Source organism: Lycium ferocissimum, unplaced genomic scaffold (genome assembly GCF_029784015.1).
Source record: "Lycium ferocissimum isolate CSIRO_LF1 unplaced genomic scaffold, AGI_CSIRO_Lferr_CH_V1 ctg11251, whole genome shotgun sequence".
NCBI lineage: Eukaryota > Viridiplantae > Streptophyta > Magnoliopsida > Solanales > Solanaceae > Lycium > Lycium ferocissimum.
The window spans coordinates 279-22,680 of NW_026713741.1; the positions used below are offsets into that span (position 1 = coordinate 279).

Genomic DNA, 22,402 nt, shown 5'->3' on the forward strand with positions numbered 1-22,402 from the left:
GCCGTGCGATAATATATTTGAAATTCAACAGTAAGTAGATGTTATTATTAAATTACGTGAAGATAAATGCGATGCGTGTGCATAAGCTGGTAAAATACCGAAATGATAAAAATTGTGAATAATCATAATAATAATAATAGCTAGTAACTGTAATAGAATAATGAAACGCCGGTATTTATAAGAGGTTAATAATTATAGTAAAATATAATTTTTTTTTTTTTTTTTTTAATTTGCTAAAAATAGGTATTTCGGAGGAGAGGCGGGACAAAATTGGGTGTCAACAGATAGGTATAGTTCAAAACCTTTGCTTGAAGCAAGATGAACAAATCTTGTCGATACTTAGGTATGTCTGAGGTACCACTTGAAGCTATAGGAATTATCCCCAAGTCAATCTCGGCTAGCTGGGAAGAAAATGATGAAATTCTTATGCACAAAACTAATTGTCGGTACCAACTGAAGTCAAGACACGATTCTCTTCACTTCTTTATTTGTCAATATTCTTTACAACAAAAACAACGAAAAATGCATAAAAAAAAATTATAGGCGTCCACCTTCTATTGCGGGTATTTTAATTTCAGTCAGGCACCCACCTTCTAATGCGAGTATTTTAATTTCAGTCAGGCACCCACCTTCTAATGCGGGTATTTTAATTTCAATCAGGCACCCACCCTCTAATGCGAGTATTTTAATTCCAGTTTCGGCGCCCACCTTCTAATACGGGTATTTAATTTCAGTCAAGCGCCCACCTTCTAATACGGGTATTTTAATTTCATCAAGCGCCCACCTTCTAATGCGGGTATTTAATTTTCAGTCCAGGCGCCCACCTTCTAATGCGGCTATTTTAATTTTAGTCAGACGTCTACCATCTAATGCGGGTATTTTAATTTTAGTCAGACAACCACTTTCTAATATGAGTATTTTAATTTCAATCAGGCGTCCACCTTCTAATGTAGGTATTTAATTTCATCAGGCACCCACCTTTTAATACGGGTATTTTAATTTCAGTCAGGCACCCACCTTCTAATGCAAGTGTTTTAATTTCAGTCAGGCCTCCACCTTCTAATGCGGACATTTTAATTTCATCAGGCCCCCACCTACTAATGCGGGTATTTCATTTCAAGTACATTTTACAAGCGCCCACCTTCTAATGCGGGTATTTTAATTTCAGTCAGGCGCCCACCTTCTAATGCGAGCACTTTAATTTCAGTCAGGCGCCCACCTTCTAGTGCGGGTACTTTAATTTCATTCAGGCGCCCACCTTCTAATACGAGTATTTCGATTTCAGTCAGGCGCCCACCTTCTAATGCGGGAATATTAATTTCTGTCAGGCACCCACCTTCAAATACGGGTATTTTAGCTTTATTTTGCAGGAGCCCACCTTCAAATACGGGTATTTCATTTCAAAGCTCTGGTACACAAACCAGAGCATGTATCGGGATCTTGACAGACAACATGAGATTTTATTTCATTTCAAAGCTCTAGCACGCAGATCGGAGTATGCATCAAGGTCTTCACACGCAATCCAACACCCTTCCCCATTCAAAGCTTCGACACACAACCTGAAGTTTTCATCAGGATCCCGGCACACAACTCTGTAGTCAGTTTTAATCCATGGCTCTAAGCTCGGTCACCCTATAGCAATATATCATTTTCCTCCCAAAATCATTTTCTCAAACTACAATCGATCTGACTCCCATCTCAGGGATATGTAGGTAGCTCAAATTCGAGCATGACCGTCCTTCGTCCTACACCTGCTAGGACCACACCAACAACACTAGGGCAAAATTTTGATCGGACGATCAAAATTTGCCACAACATCCATTAATTATCATTTTTCGAACTACATTGACCTTATTCTCGTGATGGACGAGAGATATGTAGGAAACTCTAAGCAAAGTTCGGTCACATCGGGGTAAGAATCATTCTTTTCCCAGCAAGTATACAATCTTGCACTCTCCTAGCATCTCGTAGCTCGACAATGGGGCCATCTTGGGAGCATGACATGGGTACGTGAATGTTTTTCGGCCCTGAAAATCCTTCCCTTTTTTTTTTTTATCGCAACCTCGCCGACGGACGAAGAGTATCGTCAAAGCTCAATCAACGTCTGGCTTCTTTCTCCGTACATATCCCTTTAGTAATTCTTTGCCGAGCCAAAATAGGCAACACGTCAACATCTTTTTCTGAAAACTCCTTCATCGTCTCCGGTCAAAGAGGGACAAGCTGTTGACACCTAATTTTGGCTCGCCGTTCTTAAAATTAACATTTTGGGGGGCCCTGATTCATCAGACACAACGGAATAGCATTTTTACACATTTTTCTCATTTTTTGACAATTTGTCGATGATTATCCTAATTTTAGGAATTTTATCAATTTATTGTCATTTTTAAGAATCATTATTTTTGCACATGTACAGCGTACTACTACCATTTTGTGCAATTAATAATTGTTTCTTTATTTTATAGCAGTACATTTTTGTATCTTATACATTAATATTTATATTTTATATTTACATTATTATTTATACATGTATTAGTTAACTATATTTTAGTACAGTCCGCTAGTGTAGAGAAAATCGAAGCAATTAACTCTTAAACGCAGAGCAAGAATCTGATCAAGTCAAGGTCTTGTCACTTTTTAAAAATGTGACATTTGAAGTGATGGGTTGGGTTCTTCATCCATTGGTTAATAGATTTTTATACATTGGTTAAAAGGGTGAAATTTTCATAGGACAATAACCTAAAGAACAAATGCGGCATTAAGGGGACAATGTGGTGTAGTCCTTTATTTTTTAGAAAGGGGTCATTTTGTATTATAAATAGAGGAGATGAGTCTTCAGATTTTTTGACCAAATCACAGTACCTCACATATATTTTTTATTCTCTCTACACTCTTCATATTTTCTTTTCATAGGAAGACTAGTAAGGCTAGCATCTTTTTTCTCTCTTTATATTTTTTTTTCTCTCTTCTTTTTTCATACATCGTCTTTATATTTTTTATATACAAAACATACATTGTCTTTATATTTATTCATGCATTTGTCTTTACATTTATTCATACATTTATCTTTACATTTATTCTTGCATTTGTCTTTATATTTAGTCATGCATTTGTTTCTACACTTATTCATGTATTGTCTTTACATTTATTCATGCATTTTGTTTATATTTATTCATACATTGTCCCTACATTTTCTTCATATATTTTCTCTACATTTTTCATACATCTTTTTTCCACTTTAACTCACATTTTTTCCTTTACATCATTTTACATCTCCATATTCTTTTATATATTTTTATACCATACATTATATACTTATACATGTACATACTTACTTTACCTAACTGCTAAGTGAAGAAGGGAGAAACATTTCATTAAAGAGAATGCATTTTATTGTCTCTACATTATCCTTATATTTTTCATACATTATCTTTATACTTTTGTTATGTTGTCTCTACAATTTTTATTTTATTTTTATACATGTATACATTTTCAAGCATTTTCTTTAACATTTTTTGTACCATCACACTATATGCCTATTTTATTTTATTTTTCTCTACGCATTTTGCTCTTTACATTTTCTCTACATCAGATTTACATTTACATATATTTTTATTTTTATATTCATGTATTTCCTTTATATACATCATTTACATGTATATAAACTTTTACACTACATCTCAAGGCCAAATCAAGTTTCACCATCACTTTTGTCAAATACCCTTTTTAAAGACTTTAAGTCAAATCATCTTTTTAAGATTTTATGTCAAATCACCTTTTTAACACTTTTATGTCACTTCCTTTACTTTTTGATTTTCAAATTATTTTAGCCTATATATTTTTCTTTCATCTTGCAATTTATTATAAGTGCTACATTTTGGCCTATGAAAAAAATTTCATCGATTTCCAAAGCCTCTCCTGTACAAAAGACGGGTTTTTATTTTAAGTTTATTTTTTTTAATTCATTCGATAGTTATTTATTCTCTTACTAATACTTTTGCTAAGTGTTTATACAGGTACCGGGTGACACATCTCGAAGACGACACTCGGAGGGAGGCCAAATACTTAATTAAATCCTTGTTTGTATTTACTTTCGCGCGTTATTTAAAATTGTATAAAACATAAACTCGGAGTAGTGAAAACTTTACTTTAATGTTGGGTGGGGATATTTAATTACTTGTCGCTTATATGTTTAATTTAAAGTTCGTTATTCACTTTAGGCAAGACTTAGGCCGTCTACACTTTCATAAATTGATTATATTGACTCGATATAAATTCTTGGTTAATTAACTCACTTTTGATGTTTAGACAAAAACATTAGTTTATTCTTTATTTCAAAGCACATTCTTTTGCCTTTCTTTATCAATATACTTTTCGTACATTTATCTTTAGTTTTTCCTTAAATATTTAACTTTTTTACAAGTAATTCTTTCACAAGTATTCTGTAATTCTCAAATACGCCTTTTCTATTCTTTGAGCAGCCCGTAAAAACATAATCATCCCTTTACATGAAGGAAGATACAACTCAATTAACTTCGTCACTTTTCAAACCTTTGTCTTTAAATACAGTTCTTTACAACTTTTTATATTCCCTCATATGCAACTTTTTATATCTTTATATACTCAGATACATTCTTTATACATTACTCTACATACAATTTTTACTTTTGATATGCACCGTCTATACTTATAATATACATTCTTAATACTAACAATATACACTCCTTATATACTTGTTATACAATATTTTACACATTTCTTTTTATATGTCTAATAAACATTACATTCTGTGTATGTTTAATATACAGACATTCTTAACTCTTTTATACAGTCTTTATATAGTTGTATATATTCTTTACACTAACATTATACCAATAGATGTACGCTCTCTATACTAACAGATACACTTTTATACTTACAAGGTACATTTTTTATACTCCTTTATACATTCTCTTCTTTTTATATATACATTCTTTATATATATTTGATACTTAGTATACATACATGTTTGTACACTATATATACTTAGCATATCATCACCTAGTATAGATTTTCATGAAATCACAACATATTGAAAATAGGTAATAATAGCAATAAACAGATAGATAATCCCCCTGTAGTGTTCAGTTAAACTAAGTTTGAGGACTGTCTTCGGATAGGCTCTGAGGGATGCTCAATACCTTCCCCTCGGGGTAAATAAAACCCTTATCTATAATTTCATAGGTTTCGTGGGATAAAAAATGGAGTAGGCACACAAATACATATGGGTTTTCTGTTTTTCCTTAAAAATAAGGTGGCGACCCTAACCCTTTTTAAACCAGTTAGAAGAACCGTGAAGTTACAAACTATCTTGGACCCGTTGAAAATAGGGCGTAACAGTGTGTACCGGGAGATGGACAAAGGCCTTGCATTGCATTGCATTTCATATCAATGCATATCATATGACTTCATTGATTACTTTGGTTGTGAATTGCTTGAGTTGTTGCCTGATTTACCTTAAAAGGCCTATTTGGAAACTTGACAGACTTGTGGATTAGAAGCTTTCACTTAGTCTTATAACCTAATATTATTGAGATTATTGTGATTAGAATTATTCTGGAATAATAGATGTTAAGTGAGGAAATAGAAATCGTAGGCCAACCCTTGTCTCCGTTATCGTTAGGGTCGGTTGACGATCTTTGCTAAGTACACATTGTTTCCTGTACTCATGCTACATTTGCTGCTCCTTTTCGTGGGCAGATTATGTCCCTAGCACTAATATGGCTTGAGGCTTCATTGATCGTTGAGGAGCCTGTGTTGGAGGATTCGGGGTGAGCTGCTAGCTGATCCGTGGCACCAGATTCCTCTTCTTCTTCATTTACTTATTCTTGCTCCTTGTTTCAGACAGTGTATTAGTTATTATCTTAGACTTGTATCAGTTTCTTAGTGGTTCTTGTACTAGTGACACCAGATTTTGGGTGGTTATACTTATTCCTCATATTTATGATTAAGAGATTTAGTTTGTGTCTCTCAAATGACTTTATTTATTTATTTCTGCTTAATATACTTGTTGAAATTGGTTTAATCGGTTGTGGATGGTTCGCCTACTGGGTGGGGGTAGGTGCCTTCACGGCTTTGGAATTTGGGTCGTGACAAAACCTCTTTGGATTATACTATTTTGGTCTGAATTAATGCATCTCTTTTTATAAAATCAATTATGATGCCACAATTTATCTTATTACTTCCTATTTGATCGTTGCAATATGTTAATCTCTTACCTCCAACTTTTTTCTATAACACTGAAATTAAAATGCATGGCAACTTGTACTCATCTCCTCAAATCTTGAGGAAGAATTTTAAGAGCATATAAGTTATTGCTTGACAAATTTCACTCTCCTGTTATCATTCATTATTTCCTTTCAACAAGGGGCATTTAGTTCATAAAACAGTAAAATCAAGATAAAGATATACAACTATGTGCGTACAATTGAAAAGTGAACCATTCGAAATAAAGGGAAGAACTGCTTCATGTATGGTACATCATACAATTGCTATTTAAAGAATATTCAACATGAAAGCAAGTAATGTAACTAGAGCACTCGAAAGTAAAAAAAACAGACATACAGAGGAGGAAATGGTACATAAATGATTCTTATGATCTTACATAGTAATGCTAAGATTATATGGACATGGTGGAGTAGTCACTTCAACAGATCCTTCAAGCATTTGAGCCACTTTCCTCATAGTAGGTCTCATCGACGGATCCTCTTGAATACACCAAATACCAACCATCACGAACCTCTCGAGCTGCTTATTGTCATTCAAGGCCTCGATATCACTTTCCACTAGAGCTTCCAATTTTCCTTCTTGAAAGCAATCCAAAACCCAATCCCTAAGAATTGCCTCTGGTCCGTAGTTTTCCTCATTCTCATAATTTTTCCGGCAAGCGATGATCTCCAGTAGCAATACACCAAAGCTGTAAACGTCCACCTTAACCGTGACCTGACTATTCCTAAACCATTCTGGTGCAACATAACCTCTCGTTCCTCTAATATTGGTAAGCGTTCGACTCTGGTTGATCATCAGCAGTTTAGACAATCCGAAATCTGATATTCGAGCAACATAATAACCATCCAGGAGAATGTTTTGAGGCTTTATGTCACAATGGATAATCTGCGTGCTGCATTCTTCGTGGAGGTACACAAGTCCCCTTGCAATCCCCATTGCAATATTTGTCCTCTGGCTCCAAGTAGGTTTTGGATCACCAAAAATGAAACTTGCAAGAGTGCCATTACTCATATAATCGTAGACCAACAAACGATGAGGTCCTTCATTACAATATCCAATCAGACGGACCAAATTCTTGTGATGAGTCTGACTAATCACATTTACCTCAGTCATGAATTCTTTCTCTACCTCATGAGTAACTCTGTCCAGTTTCTTTATAGCGACTACGTTTCTTGAACCGATAGGCATTACCCCTTTGTAAACAATCCCGCATGCACCCCTACCTAGCTCCTCTTTGAAGTCTTTTGTGGCTTCTACAAGTTCTTTATATGTAAAACTATGACACGTAGAGTTTGCCACGTGACTCATAGAGCTTGATGTCTTCGCTTTCATTTTGTAAATATGGAAGAATCCCCAACAAGATACACCAACGAAAAGAACATTTACCAAGACCGAGCTTCCTAAGAGCGCAGACAACACAACATCCCAATTTCGCCAATTTTTGCTTTGACAAGATGCTGGATTATTGGGAAGGCCAGGACTTAGTGGAGGAGCAGCATTTTTCCTTATTTTGATAAAAGCCGTTGAATTCAGATTGGTGTCTGTTCTCCCATTCGACAAAGGCAGCCTCTTTTTCCAGCAGCTGTTCTTGTGATAAACGGCAACATCACACAAACAGTCATGCAAACAAACACTTCGGCAGTTTTGTTCTGTTGAAGGGGTAATTAGCTGAAAGGCACCAAATGGCCAATCAGTATCACGGACCTCGGTAAAATTGTAAAAATCTTCAGGAGAACCACTCGTAACATCATTACAACTTGGAGGAAAATCGTGTTTGCAGTCGCCATTAGCATCGTTCGGATCAATAAGTGAAAATCCTTTCGTACAGCTACAAACCGGTCTGTTGTTTGAACCAAGCTCGCATACATTGTTGTAACCACAAGCACCAGATCCTTTTTCTCCCACAAGATCGACGCATATGTTATCTGGTTGAGACCACAGGACATCCCAGCCACTGCTAGTAGAATTCCTTGAATGATAATAATGAGTAAGAACACCATCAAAGTTAAGAGTCACGCGATGGTAATTGTCCGAAGCTGAAGGAACGGATCGGGAATTAAGAATTTTCTTTTGATTGTTTCGCTTCAATATGTACATCAGGCCATTCTCTTGAAAAACCAACTTATCCCCAGAATTGGTTGCATTTGTTGTGTCAGAAGTTTGACTGTTATAGTACTCAACATCAAAAATCGAATTGGAAGGCACACTTCGTGTACGAAGCACCAAATTCCCATTATCCAACATGTGAAAATAAAACCTACCTGTTGAAACATAATATAATTAGATAATTTAAAAGTGTGCTCTTGCTAACAGTTAGTTGTTTGGTTAATGGAAAAGTGAGGGTGCGTGGGACACACAACAACTACACCACAACCCAAACAAGTTGGATACTGACCAGTTTCTCCATATACATTCATTTCTGTTGAAAAATGAATCTTGTGTTGGGAAAGGAAAAAATCTTTTTTGATACATGAATTGTCTTAGTTCATGTATAGGTAAATTAATTATGATACATATATTATTTTGTTTTAGTTATGAATGTGGAAAGATGAAAATTGTTCATGAACCAGGAAAATAAAAAGAATTTCTAGAATTAAATTAGGGTCATGTATTAGTCTAGGTGCATGCTAGAAAATTTCTATAAATATCTCGGTACTATATTCATCTGATATGGGAAGGAAAAATAGAAAATAATCCTCTATGACTATTTAGGAAAATAATTATCTGAAATAGCCCGTGTTTGTAAAATTACCTGAAATGGCCCAATTTGTACCCCACTTCAGAAGACTGTTGTATATTTATACCCTCACTACAATTGAAAAAATATTGTATATTGTTGTATACAATTGAATTTTCTTGGATATAAACACCTCTTATACATTATTATTCACTCTATACATTATTATACACTTTTATACAACGTTGATACATTGTCTACTCCAGATGTATAAAGTTATATATTATTGTATAATGTTGTATATTGTGAAAAAGTAGCTATGTGGGCTGTAATTTAAAAATATGGCTGCGCAAATGTAATTTTGTATACTACATTGTACATTATTGAAATTTTCCCTAAATATGTAAGCCTAAATTTAAGTTGAGTTGGTGGAAGAAACAATATTTCCCTTTTTTCTTCAAAGGGAATGATTGATTATGCAAGTCAAGTTTAGTGGAACAAAGAAGAATTGTTGTCTCATTGTCTTCAAGAGAGAAATTAAGTGATGGAGAGACTCCTCCTCCCCCGATTATCCAACATTTGGTATCAGAGCCACTAGTCTTGAGGGACGTATGGATAATCTGAATTTTCAAAAGATTTAAAAGAATGAATATCCAGATTGAAATGAATATGAATTAGATAAGCTACTATAGCTATGATAATGTTGTGCTAGAGAAGCACCAATTTGAAGAAGTTGTTTTGGTAGGTGTGGAACTACCAAAATTTCAAAAGTTGAACAACTTTTGAAGGATGTTTTTTAGCGCAAGGAGGCCAATAAGGTGTCAACCTTCATGAAGCAGTTGCGCTTGAAGTAGTTGCACGAGGAAAAATCTTGAATGGAGAGGTGGCAGATGATATCGCTGCGTGAAAGATGAATAAGAAAATCCACACTTTCATCTGTCAACAGATTGATGAAGAGATGTTGGAGAAGGTTTCTTTCTGTGAAACCTGAGTGAATGAAGATGAAGATGATTATCATCATCAGAAAGCATGTTGTTGAAACTAACAACACTAGCTTTGATGAAAATAACATCCTTATGAAAATCCGTATGGGTCAAAATTTCCAACTGAAATAAGAAATGTATAAAATGTTAACCTCAACACTAATTTTTTTTTTTTTCAAATAGAATAGACAACTGTGAAAGCACAACCTTTTACTACTATTATACTACTTCCATATCATTGAACCTTAACGAAAAAACTAGAAATCATTAGTACAGTTTCAATCTCCGTGATTTATCTACCATTCCCAATTCTCCAAGAAATCAAGAAAGTAAAATAAAAAATAAAAAAATCCTCTTCTTGAAAGCTTTTGTTGATCCCTTTGCTTCAGTTATACTGTTTTCTACTTATCAGATTTTGACTACTCGGGTTTTCTTGGATCAGGGTTTTGATTGGGTGGGGCTGGTTTAATTTGTGTGTCGGGGCGGTTTTATTTTAATGAAATCGGGTAATTTTGTTACAATTGGGATTTTCCATCCAATTAACGGCATGAGTGTATGCTTATTAGACGACAAGGATATTTTTATGTGCAATCGCTAACGGAGGGTAAAGTTAGATAATAAAAGAAAGTAGAGCAGTATATTTGACCCTTTTCCCTATTTTGTTTTATTCATGAACTAGGAAAGATGAAAATTGTTGATGAACTAGGAAAATAAAAAGAAATTCTAGAATTAAATTAGGTGTATGTATTAGTCTAGGTGCATGTTAGAAAATTCCTATAAATACCTAGGTACTATAATCATATGGTACGGGAAGAAAAAATGTAAGCCTAAGGGTGTGTTCGGTATGGAGAAAAACATTTTCCGGAAAATGTTTTCCAATTTTCCCATGTTCATTTGGTCAAAAAATTTGGAAAACATTTTCTTTAAGAAAACAAGTTCCTCAAAAATGGAGAAAGTGACTTCCCTAATAAAAGTAGGGAAAAAAAGTCTATAAGTGCATTCCATCAACCACCCAACCCACCCCCAACCACTCCCACCCTCATCCCCACCCGCAATCAAACCCCACCGCACCCCCCACGCCATCCTCACCCCGCCCACCCCCCAACCCCCTCCCAAAAAAAATTAATTTTGTTTTGAAGAAAAACTTTTGAATTTTTTTTGTGTTTTTATTTTTTGCACCACCCCACCCCATTCCCGCCCACCCCCACTCCACCCACCCCACCCCCTCCAAAAAAAAAAAATTAATTTTGTTTTGAAAAAAAGTTTTGAATTTTTTTTTTTTTGCCCCACCCCTGCCCCACCCCACCCCACCCCACCCTGCCCCCACCCCCCACCCCCCTCCCAAAAAAATAATAATTTTATTTTGAAAAAAAAAAAGTTATGATTTTTTTTTTTTTTGGTTTTTTTCACCACCCCTGCCCCCACTCCCACCCCTCCCAAAAAAAAAAAAATTTTGTTTTGAGAAAATAGTTTTGAATTTTTTTTTTTTTTTTTTTTTTTGCCCCACCCCCACCCCCTTTCCCGACACCCCACCACCCCCTCCAAAAGAAATTAAGCGTGGGGGTGGGTAGTTGTGAGGGTTGGTGTGGTATGGGTCCACACCGGGGGGGGGGAGGGGGATGTGGTGGTTTAAAAAATCCAGAAAAAAATTAAATACTTCAAAAAAAAAAAAAAATTAGGGCTGGGGGTGGAGTTGTGGTGCTTGGGTGGGTATTTTTTCTGAAAATATTTTTCTATCAACCAAACGAACATGAGAAAATAAGTAAGAAATTTACTTATTTTCCGCTACCCAAACGAACATGAGAAAATAAGTAAAAATTCACTTATTTTTCAAGAACACATTTTCCAGGAAAACATTTTCCTTCATACCAAACACACCCTAAATGTAAATTGAATTGGTGGAAGAAAATATTCCCCACTTTTCTTCAAAGGGAATGATTGATTTTGCAAGTCAAGTTCAGTGGAAAAAAGAAGAGTCGTCGCCTCACTTGTCTTCAAGAGAGAATTTAAGTGTTTAAGAGTGCTTCTACTCCCCGATTTTCCAACAATCTCCGGCCAACATTATATAAAATAAAAAGTAATAGAAGTTCTCAATATTTTCTACCGACATAGAAATCCCATAAAAGATCTTGATAAAATTTGTGCTGCCACCGAACAATATATGAGGCACCTAGTTGGTTACCAATTCCCTGATGCAGTGCAGTAAGTAAATAACACGGGTTATTACCGCGGAAAACTCCTTGTTCAAGGGATTAAAAATCATGCCTACCACGTAGGATTTCAACTCCACTACACCGAGCAACTTCAGATTACACTTCTTGCAATCTAGGAATTAACTCACATAATCCCTCCACCCTTACAGTACTCCTACTGCAAGTTACTCTTGACTACCTCTACCCAAGCAAACTAATATACCTAAACTAACTCTAGTCTAGTGTACCACTCAGAAGCTTAAGTAGATAAATCTTTTACGAATAACTTCTGAGAGTTCAACTAATACACATAGACTAACTCTAGTCTAGTGTACTACTCAAAAGCTACAACCAACTTTTGAGAATTCAAAGTACCTACAAACAGCTTTTTGAAAAGAGAAGAATAAGTTTACAATTTATAGAACAAAAGACAAAGACTCAAACAAACCTACGGACTTAAAATATCTTCAGTGGTGAGAACTGGTCCATTTGTTCGTTGAAGCTTTGTTCTTGAGAGCACCTAAAGATGTGGAGACTTGCATTTAGAATATGAGCAATTTTTTATTGTGCAAGAATAATGATTCCCTTGGGATATATTGTGTATATACGTGAAGAGGCAAGGTGAGAGTGATGAGTCTCCTGGTGCTATACTGCTACACTGCTGTACTACTACAGTATCAGCAGCTTCACTCAGAGTTGACTGTACGACGCCCAGAGACCTGATCAAATACCTGGTCTCTCCCTTGATCTCTCAGGCTATCGCAAAGTCTGAAATAACCAGACAACTTTATCCCCCGCTAGAGTATCTAGTTTTTTATTCATATTTGTCATCTCATCAAAACGATAAGAACATAGTAACCTTATCAAATCTCAAATAGCGCATAAAGACTCCTGGAAAGCATAGGATCTAATTCGTGATGAATCCTTATAATACGATTTTCCACATTAATTTACTTTCATGTGACTACAAAAGGATTTAGATAAATTCATTTGATTAATCACTATCAGATATCTTTTAGATTATATCCTACTATTTATAATAAAATTTATCGACAATAAGTCGCGTTGCTTTCTAAATTAAAATATAGTAGCACAATACAACATTTCAATTGTCATATACAAAGGATATGTATAGAAAACCTCTAGTACTAAATAAAAGTTATGTCAATTCCAAACAAGTTGGTTTCGACTGTATGAATTCTCGCTGATCATGTTTTTCCATATAAATTCGTTTACTAGCATAAAATCTCTAGTACAGGCTCAAAGACTCCAAGAAAGCATAGGATCTAAAGTAATACCATCATGACTAAAGCATATTCACTCCATCCCAAGCCTGAATAAAGGACGAGGGTCACGGTAGGCTGACAGCCAGCATAAAACTAGCCAATTCATCATGAGTCCTCATAATACAGGTATTGTATTGAGACATAATATATCTAAAAAATTAAATAAGTTGATCACACAATTCAACACGTACCTTGAGTGAAATTAGCTTCTGATCTTTGAGAAACAAGGAAGCTTCCTCTTTCCAGTTTTTGATTTGGCAACAAAGTATTAGTTGGATTTCTAAAACTTTCCCACAATGGACCAGTAGAATCACTTCCCATGATAACAAAATTCCCAGTATCATTCATGAATGCATAGTCAATATTACCCAAATTCAAATCAGTTCTCCAACGGGTATTTCCCTGAGGATCACTAAGTATAAGACCCCTTTGAGGATCAACATTCAATCTTGATCCTTGTGGCACTGGACCACTTATATTTGCATGCCAGACTATAGTTTTTTCTTGTATTTTTGCATACCATATACAAAGCAAGAAGTGATCTTTATTATCTTGAATTTTTTGGAACCCAAATGCAAAATCACCAGATGGTGAAAGCCATGGGGTACTTCCAGCTGTTGCATTAATAGAACTAGTAGTAGCTACTCTACCATTATTTTGAGCTAAAGTGTGTAATGGAAAGAAAAAAAGAAGTAATATTACAAGAACATAAGAAAAGGGAATAGCCATTGAAAGAGGAAATATGATTTGCTAAACAAATCAAGGACATCACTATATACAGAAGAAAAATTGTACTATGAGTTTTGAATGAATTGTGAAGACTTCAGAGTCAACTTCTACTTTTCCCTGTTAGGTTAATCACTAATGCTTGTGTCCTCTGCCCCTCACGGGTATGACTAATAATCCAATTGGCCAAGTTTCCAGGGAGCTTATTAAAATAGTTCAGGACTAGACTATTCAAAATAATAATTCGTACTTAGCAAATTAAAATTTGTAACTTCTTTTTTTGTAATTTGATACGCAAGAGTACTTTTTGAACTATATTGGTCAAACTTAAACTACTAACAAAGCATTTCTCAAATAATTTAGTCAAATACAAATCACTACTATAAGAAGTATTTCTTAAAATAAGTTGATTTCAGTAGTTTAACCAAACTGACTGGAAAATATCAGTTAGCTAGCATTTTAGTTGGACGATGTTACATTTTATCTTTGAAGTCTTGAAAGGAAGTCTTTATTTCATGTTAGCGTGCAAGTGCCGATATCAAAAAATCATATAAAGGGACTATAAAGAAACTAGAATTTCATACAATAGGGTTCAAAAAAATATTTAAATGTCTCGCATAGGATTTGGACTATGACCTAAAATAAATTTTGAATCCCCTTTTCTACTACAGCAAAAGTCACACATTCAATTGTTTATATATAACTCTATTTACTCGATATAATTTTTAATGAACAATTTGCCACAACCTAACTCTGCCCCTGTCTGCACGTAAGGGTTTATGAAAAACAATTTGTATAGACTGGTGATGCATGAAAGGAAGTTGAGGTGTAAAAAAAAAAAAAAAAAAAAAAAAAGATATTAATTAGACTATTGACTAGGTCAATTCCATAGTGTAAAAATTGATAAAACTAGGCAATCAACTTTGTGGTCTTAGGTCTATTGTCTTGATGGAACATTCAACGTATCTTTACCGAAAGAAGTTGGGGAATTCAATATAACTGTTGATTCTTCTATGACTATCGGTGGCGGACCCAGAATTTCGTGCAAGGGGTTCTAAAAAAAAAAAAAAAGTCTACGATAGTAACTCACCGTAAAAGCAATACTAGGCATAACGTAATGGGTTTCAACCTTCGCTCTTTATTTTGGTTCATAACAAAACCTCAAAATGGTTTTGCCTATAACTCTTTTTCTAGGCCACGCTTTAAAATATGAAAATCATAAATCAAGATTTAACAAATATATTTACTTTGTAAAATTTAATAATCTATCAAAATTTATAAGAAAAAGAATATTTTACTTAACAAACATCAAGTGATCTATACCAAAATGCTAAACCTACTATTTTTTTATACTAAAAAACATTAAAAGCTCTGTAATTTTTATTTTGACGAACAACAAATTGCAAACAATAACAACAAAAGAGAATATAAACTAAACTATACCATTAATAATCTTAATATAAGAGGCCACAAATAGGAATTTAAGAGCAAAGCAAATCTATCCATTTTTCGAAAAATATGAAAAATGCATGTGCAAAAGTGTTGAAATCCATTTTCGAGCTTTTGACCTTTCGGTCAAAATGAACCCACATTAATCATTATGCCGCGCCTCTCCTTTTGTCATGTGGGTTCAATCCTCGTTAATATACCGCAGTTAGTTCTTCGAAAACTAATTCTTAGAAAAAATAATTCAATATATTCTGATTAGTGTATATTTGCTATTTATGGACTTTGTATATTTAGCTCCTTAATTGTAGGTCATTAGGTCCTAGTTTAGAGCCTTACCTTATGTAGCTTAGCTTGTATATATCACTGTTGAGATTGTTGTGAATGAGGGGAAAAATAACTTCTTTCATGGTATCAGATTTCTAGCAAAAGATCATCCCTCTTCCGCACCCTAGCCGCCCCTCTTCCTGTTGCATTCTTTCCTCTTCTTCTCTAAATTCTCCATCTCCATGGGTGACTCAAAGTCCTCTTTTCACCCTGCTCTTGCTGTTTCGAACATCAAAAATCTTGTTCCCATCACTCTTGAGATGGAGAACGTTCAATATGCATGGGGGCGGGCTTTTCAAAATTCACGCAAGATCCCATAAGGTACTTGATCATATTATTCCTCCGGCTTCGGGAAAGGAGAAAACGCCGAAGACCGAGGAGGAGAAAACGTGGTCGACTCTCGATGCCAATACCTTCGGTGGATTTACGCCACTATCTCTCATGATATGTTACACACAATTTTGAACCCGACACCACGGCAATGGCTTGGAATAGGTTGCGTGATATATTCCAAGATAACAAACACTCCCGTGCCATCACACTTGAGTATGATTTCACTCACCCACAAATGGAGATGTTAGATCCCGTATTTTTATACGTTGGGGCAACTCGGATTAACTAGGATAATTTTGGGCCAAGACCATTTCGGAATTTGAAGTCGGGACTTTTGACCTTTGATTTTATTTTGAGACATATGTTATATGTGAAATTGTTGGCATTGAACACTTAGGAAAATTGGGACCACAATTCATAATATTGGAATTTAAAAATCTTGCACCAATAAGGCCTTGTGGCCAAGTATATTGAGATGGTCCCACACATTGTGTGGCCAATTTTAATTGGTCCAACACATGTGTGGGCCATAAGCAAAGAGAGATATTGAGTGGGACTTAAAAGATGACTTCAAGTCATCTTTCTTCATTTTCACATAGCAAAATAAAGCCCCAAATTGAAGAGCTTCATCAAGAAGCTCACGGCCAAGAGGGAAGAAAAAGCCAAGACCATTTTTAGCCAAAATAATTCCTTGGTGTAAACCCACTAATTAGAGGTCCCTAAGTAACTTGGAAGCATTGTTGGGGTGATCAAGTCCTTCATTCAAGAGATTGCAAACCCTAACCCCTTTGTGGAGTTGAAGAAGAAAGGTAAGTTTTGCTCTTGTTCTATGTGTTGTGAACTCTTATTTCATGTTGTAGTATGTTAATATGGATGGAAATCATGAAATATGGTATGTTGGAAGTGGGTTGTGTGATGGGTGTGTTGGCCGTGTGAAGTGTGTGTGTGTGTGTTGTGTGGTGTTGAGTTGATAAATTAGTTCCTTGTAACTTGTTGATTATTGTAGGGTGAAGAGATAGACTAGAACCACCTAAATGTGTATATGTATAGATGTGGGTGTGGCCGTATATATGGTCCCAATGTGTGGCAAAGAATGAACTAATATCGCTTAGCATTTTAATTGTCGTCGTTATGAATTCTAGTTGGAAATGAGCATTGGTAACTCAAGAATTGATGTTGGGAATGAGTGGGCTGATCTAAGGCTTATCGTACGTTTGATGTAATTCGTATATCTATGAAAATTATATCGTTATATTGTGGATTGTGATACAAAACATGGCTAAAAAAAAAAAATGAGGAAAGTAACAAGAGGGCTGCTCTCGGCTAGGGGACTGTTTTCGGCCAAAATGGAGAAAAATTTGGGATGTTGGAAATGTTGTATGAATTGCTTAGAATGTCCTTAAATATTGTTGGTAGGGGTTTGGGTTAGTATGTGAATGTATAAGCGTCGATTTTGGCTTGAAGGTAAGTCGTCGAATTGAATTTATGTAAGTTGTCGAAAAATGGAAAAAAAAGCTATTATTGTTATTTTGTCTTTCGGATTGGTTGTTGGTGTTGTTAGGTTGGTTGTTGTTGTTGTTGTTGATTGATATGGCCGAGTTGAATTCTCGAGGTAGCCTATTTTCGGGGAAATCTTTGTCGAATTTTCTGTAGAATTTAGAGTTAGTTTGGAATAAATCGCTTAAGTGCCTATGTTTAATATTGGATATTCGTTGGCATATTTGTAGACTTTGGAGAGCCCGAGGTGTAGGTTGGGATTTACTTTAGATTGGCCAGTTTGGAGTGCGTACGAGGTATGTAAAGCAACCTTCCTTCTTTTGGCATGCCTTAGTTTTACATAGGCTAGATTAGAGCCTTAAGGGAATTCCAAACTCGAAATCCGAGCACGATATGATCCTTATATAATTCTTGGCACTCTTATGCATGATTTGATAAGAATATGAACCATTATGTCTTCGAAATAATCGTTTTCCAAATGTTGCACAAAAAGTTCGTTTAGAGAATCCCATAATTTTTTAATGCCATATCTTTTGCATAAAGGCTCGGATTGCTCCAATATTTTTATAGGATTTTGCATGATGTATAATGAGTATGTTTTCCATAAGCGAGCCCAGCACGGGTCTATACTCATCCGTGGGTCCCGCGACGCCCTTTTATGTAATTTCGGTAACTTTGGGAAGAAAATGTTGTAATTATTACTCCGATTTCAAATATGACTATTTTACTTATCTTTTGGATTTATGATAAAGATTTTATGCATATGATTCCTCACTACTCCGCTCGTGCCCTATGATATTGTTCGCCGGTTCCCGGGCCGGTTCGATTGTCGTGCGCATTATGATACATTCGGTGTTATCTTTGTGTTTATGGTTCACCGAGCTCCTCGCTCGAGGGCCGGGTTCCACTTATGTTTGGCGTTATGCTGTGATTGGCGTTATCTTTGTGTTGTGATGTGTGACGGGGATTCGGAGATTTTAAACTTTACGGTGTTATCTTGTGTTATGGCGCCATCGACAAAGCGGGCGACCATATTTTCGTGCCCTATGCATAATTTATACTTTGGAAATAAACATTTTGATATTTTTGGATATGTATTATTTTCCATACTTCGATTCGATTATTGTTCGGATTTATTTCGTACCTTCGTTTTGCATACTCGGTACATATTTCGTACCGACCCTTCTCCCGGGTGCGTTTCATGCCCGCAGTACGAACGCACGGCACGGGTGATCCACCCGTTTAGGACACCCCTTTCGCTATTTGGAGTGCTCCTCTCATTCCGGAGCTTATATTTTTGGTATATATTTTGTTAGTGCATTTGTATATATTCGTTCATGGGTACGGCGGGGCCCTGTCTCGTCATATGATTCTGTCTGTCTGTTTAGAGGTCTGTGGACATGGTGGTGGGTTGTGCCTACCTCCGTTCAGTTGTGTTTGTATACGTTGTGTTTGGGCGATCCCATTCGCCGCCGCGGCCGGTCCGCATATGTATATCTGTTGTGTGGTTGGCCCTGTGTGACCTTTGTTGGTATTTTCTGTGCGCAGGGTTATTTTGGATAGTCTGTAAAACAAAGGAAACTCTGCCGAAATTTTTCTGGAAATTATCTAAATTTGAAACATAGCCTTGTCGGCTTCTGCTATATACTTGAATGCGTTCGTTATAATTTGAGATAGCGTTGGATAGATGTGTTTGGGTGCCCAGATCGGGCACTAGTCACGGCCTATGGGGTTGGGTCGTGACAGGAGAATTTCCCAAATGTCTCTGCTTACTGTCAATATCTCAAGTCGTTGTCGGATCAACTTAAGAGCGTCGGCTCTCCGGTGGACAATAGCCGGCTGGTTCTCCATTGGTGTCGGCCTCGCCGAGTCATACAAGGGGTGGCCACGCTGGTCGTCAAAGTGACCCTTTGCCTCAATTTTATCAAGCCTGATCAATGCTCGTTCTTGAAGAAGCGGGACTGAAGAAGGCGACTCAGACCACCTATTCTGCCATGGTGGCCCGGGACTTGGATGATTCTCAAGAGAATGTTGATCAACATTCAACCCACCGTAATAATAATGGTGGGAAACGGCAACAACACCGAAGCAATTCTGGGAAGAATCGTTCCTCATCCGGTGGTCGTGGCGGCGGCAAAGGGAGTTCTGGTGGTAGCTCCGGTGGTGGGGGTAAAGGCGTTGGCACCAGCAGGTGGAACGGTGGCCAGCAGCAAGCCCCAAATCAGTGGCTGTCACAGCAGTGGCCTTGGCCATGGATGCAGTGGGCAGTTCCACCATGCCCATTTCCCGCTGGTCCATGGGCCAGGCCTAATTTCCGACAAGGCCAGCGCCAGCAACCTGGTATTCTTGGGCCTAGACCGCAGCAAGCCTACTCGGCTACTGGACCGACCCCAACTGATATAGAGGCGGCGATGCACACCCTCGGCATTACTCCTCCGGATCCGAACTGGTACATGGACACCGGTGCCACTTCTCATATGACATCCGGGCAAGGTAATCTCACGTCTTATTTTAATTTGAGCAATAATCGTGGTATAACTGTTGGTAATGGTCAGTCTATTCCAATTCGTGGTTATGTTCATACACAATTAGAGTCTCCACATCCTCCCTTAGCTCTTAAAAATGTTCTCCATGCCCCTCACCTTATCAAAAATTTAGTGTCTGTTAGAAAGTTTACAACTGATAACTCTGTTTCAATTGAATTTGATCCGTTTGGGTTTTCTGTGAAGGATTTTCAGACGGGGATGCGTCTAATGAGATGTGAGAGTCGGGGCACGCTCTATCCCATCACCACGCCACATGTCTCTTCTCATTCTACTTTTGCTGCTTTAGCTCCTTCATTATGGCACGAGCGTTTGGGTCACCCGGGAGCTAATATTTTGAGTTCTCTTAGGAAGAATAACTTTATTGAATGTAATAAATCTGGGGATTCTAGTATTTGTCATTCATGTCCTCTTGGGAAACATATTAAATTGCCTTTTCTTTCTTCAAATTCTACTACTATTATGCCATTTGATATTGTTCATACTGATCTTTGGACATCGCCTGTTTTGAGTTCTTCTGGTCAAAGATATTATATCTTATTGTTGGATGATTTCTCTAATTTTTTATGGACTTTTCCGTTGTCTAATAAATCCGATGCTTATTCCACCATCTTAAATTTTAGAACTTTCATCCGAACTCAATTTGAACGGGAAATAAAGAACATACAATATGATAATGGTAGGGAATTTGATAATGGGCCTTTTTGGGATTTTTGTAAAAAGCATGGTCTTTCTTTCCGTTTGTCTTGTCCTCACACTTCTCCTCAAAATGGAAAAGCCGAAAGAAAAATTCGTACGATTAACAATGTTGTTCGCACTTTACTTGCACATGCTTCTTTACCTCCCTCATTTTGGCATCATGCTTTGCAAATGGCCACTTATCTCCGCAATATTCTTCCTCATAAGCTATTGAACTATCAATCCCCTCTTCAGATTCTTTATCAAAAGGACCCGACCTATTCCCATCTTCAGGTTTTTGGGTGTTTATGTTATCCTCTATTTCCTTCAACTACCATAAACAAACTCCAACCCCGCTCAACTCCTTGTGTTTTTTTGGGATACCAGTCTAATCACCGTGGATATAAATGCTATGACTTGTCTTCTCAGGAAATCATCATAAGCCGTTATGTGATTTTTGATGAAACACAATTCCCGTTTGCAAAGTTGCATACTCCCCAAAATAACACATATAGTTTCTTCGATGATGGATTATCACCCTCTGTAGTCCATTAATTTTCTACTGCTAAAAATGAAACACCACAAAATGGCCCAGACTCTGAGCCCACTTCCCCACCTGCCCAAACCGGACCCATCTCTGAGTCAGCCCTCCCTCCTGCCAGCCCAAGCCCAGTGACGCACCGTCTACTAACGTCCATATTCCTCCAGCTGGGACAAGCCCGTTACAGGCCTCTACCCATTTCCCTAGCAGCCCATCTCCTCCAACTCTTCCCATACCAACTCCTCCAATTCGCTCACCTCCTCGGCCTGCTATTACACGCAGCCAAAATGGGATCTTTAAGCCCAAAAAGAACTTCAATCTTCTTTCCACGGTCTCTAAATCCCCACTGCCCCGTAACCCAGTGTCGGCCCTTCGTGACCCGAATTGGAAAAAGGCTATGGATGCCGAATATGATGCTCTTATTAAAAACGAGACGTGGGAGTTGGTGCCTTGTCCATCTGATGTTAATGTAATTCGGTCTATGTAGATTTTTGCTCATAAAGAAAAATCTGATGGTTCTTTTGAGAGGCATAAATCCCGTCTTGTAGGTGATGGAAAAACTCAACAGGTTGGAGTGGAGTGTGGTGACACTTTTAGCCCGGTGGTCAAACCGGCTACTATTCGCACAGTTCTCAGCCTGGCTTTATCTAAAGCTTGGCCAATTCATCAACTTGATGTCAAGAATGCTTTCTTACATGGTGAACTTAAGGAGACTGTTTACATGCATCAGCCTATGGGGTTTCGGGATCCTGAAAAACCCAATCATGTGTGTTTGTTGAAGAAATCTCTTTATGGGCTTAAACAGGCTCCCCGGGCTTGGTACAGGAAATTTGCTGATTATGTTTATACTCTCGGGTTTTCTCACAGTACTTCAGATCATTCTCTGTTTGTCTATCGGAAGGCTACATC

General features: G+C 36.9%; 1 protein-coding gene across 1 annotated transcript; it reads right to left on the reverse strand.

Annotated features, from left to right (window-relative positions):
* Positions 1–6,636: 6,636 nt before the first annotated feature.
* LOC132041709 (G-type lectin S-receptor-like serine/threonine-protein kinase RLK1) lies at positions 6,637–14,131 on the reverse strand. Its single transcript, XM_059432416.1, has 2 exons — positions 13,594–14,131; positions 6,637–8,525 (listed from the first exon to the last, which is right to left on the reverse strand). The coding sequence occupies exons 1-2, from the start codon at positions 14,129–14,131 to the stop codon at positions 6,637–6,639; spliced, it is 2,427 nt and encodes an 808-aa protein (XP_059288399.1).
* Positions 14,132–22,402: the final 8,271 nt, after the last annotated feature.

Excerpts from the sequence above, each read along its gene's own strand:
- LOC132041709 (XM_059432416.1), bottom strand. The coding sequence starts at position 14,131 with ATGGCTATTCCCTTTTCTTATGTTCTTGTAATATTACTTCTTTTTTTC. Across the intron at positions 8,526-13,593 it reads AGAAGCTAATTTCACTCAAG|GTAGGTTTTATTTTCACATG; the intron begins GTACGTGTTGAA and ends ATGTTTCAACAG.